General features: G+C 46.6%; 1 protein-coding gene across 1 annotated transcript; it reads left to right on the top strand.

Moving 5' to 3' along the window:
- The first annotated feature begins 819 nt into the window (after positions 1-819).
- Positions 820-2,158, top strand: SNRPF (small nuclear ribonucleoprotein polypeptide F). The gene is made up of 4 exons (XM_032198815.1): positions 820-908; positions 1,034-1,159; positions 1,273-1,337; positions 1,917-2,158. Exons 1-4 carry the CDS (start codon positions 906-908, stop codon positions 1,981-1,983), a joined length of 261 nt encoding a protein of 86 aa, XP_032054706.1. The 5' UTR covers positions 820-905; the 3' UTR covers positions 1,984-2,158.
- The last annotated feature ends 4,465 nt before the right edge of the window (positions 2,159-6,623 follow it).

The raw sequence follows: 6,623 nt of genomic DNA, 5'->3' as shown, positions 1-6,623 counted from the left end.
AGATAGACTGAATCAACAGCACTAACACTCAGATTAATGCAGGTGATGATGGCTTTGCCTTCAAAGCTTGGGCACTAGTCATTTGGAAAGGCATGTCCACAAAAAATAAATAGATCTATTAGGGAAAAGTATTTACTGAATGTACATGATTTTCATGTTCAGCATTAAATAACAGACATGACAAATAGCAAACAGCACGAAGATTGTCTCATTTATTTGCCTGCCCAAAGTTAACAGCCACAAACGACGGAGCAGCAGGGCCGAGGTTTCAGGAGCGTGAAGGGGCTGACGCTCTCCACAGCCAAGGAAAAGTCCCGGCAACTCCTCCACCTGAGCCAAGCGCTCGCAGGACAGCGCCCAGCCGCCCCCAGACCCTCACGCCCGCAGCCCGTGAGGCCGCAGGTGCGCACCCGAGTCCCGTACACGAACGGGAGCCCCCTGGCGGCGCCGCAGCCGCACGGAGGCGGAGCGGGCAGCGCCACTGAGGCGGCGACACCCGGCGGACGGGGCGCGAAGCCTCCGCCGGGCTCGCAGCGCCCGGGGGCGGCCCCGGGGCAGCGCCGAGGAGGGGGCGCGGGGACACCCGCCCGGCCCCGCCGCCTGCGCGAAATGGCGGCGCCCACAGCGCTCTGGGCGCTAACTGCGGTCGCGGAGCGGCACGCGGCACCCGCTATTGGCTGCGGAGGGGCGGCGGGCGGCCGGCTCAGCCAATGGGGTGGAGCGCGCGGCCCGGCCGAGCCAATGGGAGGCCGCGTTTTTCCCCGCGACGGGGCGGGGTGAGGTGAGGGGTTAGAGGTCGGCGCGGCGCCCGGCGGAAGGGGAAGCGGCCGCGGCGCCGCCTCCCATTCTCCCGCCGCTCCCGCGTGCGCCCCGCGCTGCTCGGGCCTCGCCGCGCGCCCGTTGCCATGGTGAGGGCGGGGGGGGCGGGCGCGGGCGGGGGGCGGCCGTTAACGGTCGCTAACGGTCCCGGGGCGGGGAGAGGAGGGGCGGGGGGGCCGCGGACGGGCGGTGCTGACCGGCGGTGTCCCCTTAGAGCCTGCCCCTCAACCCCAAGCCGTTCCTCAACGGGCTGACGGGGAAGCCGGTGATGGTGAAGCTCAAGTGGGGGATGGAGTACAAGGGGTACCTCGTCTCCGTCGACGGCTACATGAACATGCAGGTGAGGGGCGCTGCGGGGAGCGGGGCGGCCTCCCCCGCTCACCGGGGGCCGCGGGGTAGATCCGCTGGGGCACGGCTCCTGCGCGGTAACTTTGGTGCTGGTTTCTTCCCAAGCTCGCCAACACAGAAGAGTACATCGACGGGGCGCTGTCGGGACACCTGGGCGAAGTTTTGATAAGGTAATTGGGGTGCGTGTAGCGGGGGCAGCATCTTGCCAAACCTTTTCTTACTGCGTGTGTTAAAACTCGTAGTACCAGGTACTGTGTGTCTCATCTATTCTGAAGTGCAGAGTGCTACTGAAGCGCACAAAGATTGTAATTTTTAAGCTGAGACCCCATCTAAGGCAGGAAAACAAAAGTATTTGTGAAGAAGTATTTATGATCCTTTCAGATAATTAAATACCTCTTAGGGTTACTGCAGATCTATTAATTTCTTGCCAGTAGTAGAGTATATTAGGGTACCTACTTTGCTGTTGCTGCTGAAAACATTTTGCATACTTGGAAATTACAGCTATTGCCCATAACTGCAGACCCAAATGGAAATGTTTCTTATACATCCTTATTTACTACTTGTATAAACTGTTTTTCCTATTTATAATGAACTTATTGGGAAAGTTGCGTAAAGTCAACAGCAGCAGTTTGTTAGGCAGGATTTGGCTGTTGCCAGGTCGCAGTGAAGTAGGAAAATGCTTAAAGCAGCGTATATGTGGGGAAAACTGAAATGCTTTCAGCTAAAGTAACTCTTGGTTCTCTTTACAGGTGCAATAATGTTTTGTACATCAGAGGTGTGGAAGAGGAGGAAGAAGATGGAGAAATGAGAGAATAGGTGTTTTGTATATCTGGGAATAAACTTTTTTCTTTTTTTTTTTTATTTTCCACAACTTTTGTAATACAGTGTTTACGTGTTGTTGTTATTGTATTCTAACATGGGGGAAGTTAACCCTTTAAAAAGTCTCTAATCTTCTGTTGATGTCCAGAAAAAACAATGCTGGTGGAATAGGCAATGATGTCAACATAAAACGGAAACTGTAGAATGAAATGTAAGTATTAAAAAAAAGACAACACATACAAACAAAACCAAAAAATCCACAACCAAAAGTTTTTATTACTAGTGTCAACAAACACCAGTTCTTTCAAGGCAAATACGTGAATTTAAATGGTTCTCAGAATGGATTAAATATGCAAAGCTGTCTACTCTTTAGATGTACGTAACGATCTAATCTGTTAGAAAACAGACGGTTCGTTCTTGCGTCATCTCAGTTTAGTGTCAGTGCCAGCACTCTGCTGTCAGGCTGTGGTGCAGACTAGCTTAGAGTGGAAGTTAAAGTAAATTCCGTGGACTCATTTTTCTAACTAGCTCCATGAGGAAAATGTAGATACAATGCTGGGTAGCCTTGTTTAAGCAGAAACGAAAATTCACCTCTATGTGAAAAACTAAAGTCATCTTCAGTATTTGCAGGGCCCTCATTCTTAGTTGTTTTCTCTACTTAAGGGCTGAAGGCTGTGAGCAAACCACCAGTTGTCTTCCCAATGGAAACGTGGGAAAACAGATGTGTGCATGCTTCACAGTGCATATGTAGTTACTATCTAAATGCACTTTATATTGGTTTATGAACTATTTGGAAATAGTTGAAAGACTTCAATACAGGTGGGATATTGATATTATACAGCAGTGCCCCACAGTAACATTGTGCTTCTTTGAGCTGTGAAGCTTGAAGCGTGGTTGTAGAACCATTTTTAAGGCAGGGCAAATTTGTATAAACTGTAGCTAATAACCATGCAAACAAAAGACCCAGCAGCTACAAATGTCTATGAATTTAAATGGTACTAATAGAGTTAAAACAACATACTGCAAAATGGGACTGTCTATTCTCAGTCTCATACCTCCAAAAAAAAAAAAGAAAAGCCCTCTGTTATCAGGCATCCAGGATACTAATGTTTTGGCAAGAACACAGTAACCAGTTTTCAAATGTTGAAAGCAAACACAGGTTAACTGAACCTGTTCCTTACCTGTCTGCACTTCCTGGTGAAAGGAGGCCACTGCTTTGCCAGTGCTGCCAGCCAGAGCTGCACAGTGTGAGGGGGTCTGAGGGAGCTCAGAATCTACCTACAGGTGGCTGGCGGGGTGTTCTGCAAACCAGAACCCAAACAGCTAGAGGAGTTCATGGATTTAAATTGTTACTTTGGCACAGAACACAGAACCAGACCCTGGTACCTCAGCAGTGTGGCTTACTGAATCGTGAGTGAGCCACTGCAGCTGCACCTTAGTTTCTACTGAGCAGTAGAATTGACGCTGTCACCCTTAGGAGTGTTTTGGAGTAAGTGAAAAATCTGTAACAGCTACACTGATGGTAACTGGTGGGCACAAAGTGGGTGCAGGTCTCCCAGTACCTGGGTGAGGATCCTATGTCCTTTCAGCAATGACGTGTGAAAGAGTGGCAGACACGGCTGGATTTGGATATACTGATTATGTACACTGGGGGAAGAAAAAAAAGGCAGCTACTGCAGAGAAAAATTGCCCTGTTTCTTGTGATGGAAGTCACCCCTGTGTCTATGCACATGCTCCTCTAATATTTGCAGCTGCAGGTTGCCAGGAGAGAACATTCACATAGGATGTACTTGTGAAGGGCTTTCATTATTCAGATCAGCTCCTCTTTGGCAGCCTGAAGACTTACTTCACAATTCTTCTGAAGTATCTTACAGTCCCATTGGGAAAGGGAAATGAGCCATTTAAGCTAAAACAAGCACTAGTACATGAATAAATCAGTACTTTTAAATCAGCGATTGACTTAGGAAACCTCCAAACAAGTAGAGCAAAAGTGTTTGATGTGTTCTAGAACATTTTGAGTAGCAGTAAGGAGGGGCAAACCCATGTCTGGTTTATGATACAGCATGCCCAGTTTAACATACACGTAATTCAGAGCAGTGCGTTCTCCGTGTTCTCATTGATAATTACAGCAGTATCAGGATCGGAGGGGAAAATGCTTGGGCCTGTCATCTTAGCATCCAGCTGCCTCCTTGCCTGGAGTGGCCTGGCACTGACTGAAAGCTGCTCCTCTGGAGGAAGTGGGGCTGGAGGTGAACTGGGTAAGATGAGCACCGAATTCAGGTGGTGCCATCCTCATGACAGTCTTACAGCTTTTCAGAATAACTTTGGGAAGCCCTAGTATATGCTGAACAAATTATGTATATGTGAATCAATGTGAGTAGTTCCTCAGCTGAATAGAGAAAAACGTCTCAACTTGTGCTGTACAGCCAGCAGCCTAAGTCATCACCCTGAGGGTAGAGAATACGTTTTTGCCTTTTCAGAGAAAGCTAAAGCCTTCCTATGATCCATAGCAAGCGTTCTTCTGCCCATTGCCCTCCTGAAGGGAGGGAGTTCTTCAACATAGCACAGTGATGCTTGTTGATGCTTGAGAAATATCACTGAAAAAATCTTCAAACAAGGAAGTCCTGTAGCAGGTTAAAATGAGTAGAAAAGTTTTTTTTTTTTTTTTTTTTTCTTTTTCCCAAATAAATCTCTGGCAGCAAAATAAATGGGAGAGCATTTTGCATATGCTGTTCTGACCGCGGCAGACACTCCCTAACTTAAAAATGGGCTGTTGATACTCCAGAACAGACATCCTATACCCATCAGCTGAAAAGTGGCCATATCTTTTCTGTTTGCTTTTGCAAGGGCTGCTGAGAAATGAATCACAATGCTGAGGTGTTTATGCATGGCTACATGCAAGAAGAGAGGGAATCTCTTAATAACCTGATCATCCATTTACTTTTTCACGTGTCTTTGCAATTTTTTTTTCTATTTCCTATATTCTTTCTACTATCTTATTTTGCTTAATTTTCAGTGAAATGAGCTATTTTTTAACAAAAACTTGCAAACTCCAGAAACCTAAAATGCCCAAAGATAACTACAAAAGTATTATCAGCATAGGATATTATCCTTCAAGCTTCAACACTCACCTTTTCAGTAAATCAAGACACAAGGAACTGTCCTTCCGTATTTTGCTCTGAAAGGAGTTATATTCCTTTGATTGCTTTTATCAATATTTACGCAATTTTGCAGGAAAAACTAAATCAGACACTATTTAAGATACTATATTTTTAAAATCTTTTCAAAAAGCACTTTTACTGGAATATTAAGGCTGTGATTTAAAGGCACTACATTTAACGGACTGAGTTCCCCTAGTAGATTCCTCTGGCAGTCTATCTTCCTGTTTTTACCTCCTGTGAATTCTGACATTAATGTCTTTATAATACAGCCCAACTTATAGAATATCTTCTTTTCTGTCAAATTCAAGAATTTCTTGAGGATGCAACCTAGAAACCGCTTTGTCTCTCTGGGTAGTACTTTAAAAAAATATATCAGACAGCATGTCGTAAACCACGGGCTTTGCAGTAGATTGACCTTGTTCTTAATTTTCTTGCCTATTAAAGAGAAGAATCCTGAACAGAAAACACATCCTATATACAACGTGTGCATACAAAACACTGAGTTTTCTGCAAGCAGAGCACAAGGCTGAGAATGAAAATACTTGTGAATACAAGGAAGGTGATTTTGCAGTACTTAAAAACTGCCATAAGACAGTGCAACAGGGAAGCTGTTCAGTCCTCATTCTAAACCTCTTTATTTGCCTGCCACCCCACCACACAAGATGTGAGCTATGTGCTGGGGTGTGCTTCAGCTCTGCTGCTTTTATGGGCAGGACTGAACTGGCAAGTGCCAGACCCCACGACAGCGCGCGGCACTGCATTCCTCACACCCCAGCTCTCACACCACCTCTGCTGCTGAAACGTCATCCCATGCGGTGTTTTGCCCTTGCTATCACTCTCTTGAGAGGTTCCTCTTTAATTTCTACTTTCATACAAACTGTTATACTACCAGGGAAAGCCAAAATAAGCAGCAGGATCTCCTGGAAGGAGCACAGCACCACCTACCACCTCTCATATCCACCTTTTGTATGCCTAGTGAGAGAGAATGCTCAGAAGGAAGACACAGATTATGGTGTGGTGCAGGATTTGAGCCAACAAATCCATCTGTTTCTGCTATATAGGAGTATGTGTATGCACGGAAGTGTGTTTTAAGCATTATACATCAAGCCCCTTTCTAAAAGATAATAGAGTGTCTGAAGATTACCACCATCACAGAGGTGTTTGAGGGACCACCTACTCAGAAATCCACTCCGTTTGCCAGCTGGGAATTACTGGAGCCCCACACTCGCTGTGAATACCTGAAGAGAAGAAAATGGGAAATCCACATGGAGAGCCTTTGCTCCCCAGCTCTCCCATCCCGAGTTCTGTAGGGGGCAGCAGAATCTAACAAACCTTTGATCGTGGACTCGGATAAATTAGCATCTACCCAGATAAATGAGTGTCTGCCTGGATATCCAGGGCGATGAGAGGTGTTAGGCTCCCTCGGGGGCTGCAGCTGGCAGGCTGTCGATGCCACGGGTGCCAGCACACGCACCC

The sequence above is a fragment of the Aythya fuligula genome, chromosome 1 (genome assembly GCF_009819795.1).
Source record: "Aythya fuligula isolate bAytFul2 chromosome 1, bAytFul2.pri, whole genome shotgun sequence".
Taxonomy (NCBI): domain Eukaryota; kingdom Metazoa; phylum Chordata; class Aves; order Anseriformes; family Anatidae; genus Aythya; species Aythya fuligula.
Note: the sequence above shows the minus strand (reverse complement) of the source record. Positions and strands in the feature narration are given on the sequence as shown.

Coding starts and splice junctions, on each gene's coding strand:
- SNRPF (XM_032198815.1), top strand. Junction 1,160..1,272: donor ACGGCTACATGAACATGCAG/GTGAGGGGCGCT, acceptor TTTCTTCCCAAG/CTCGCCAACACAGAAGAGTA. Junction 1,338..1,916: donor CTGGGCGAAGTTTTGATAAG/GTAATTGGGGTG, acceptor TTCTCTTTACAG/GTGCAATAATGTTTTGTACA.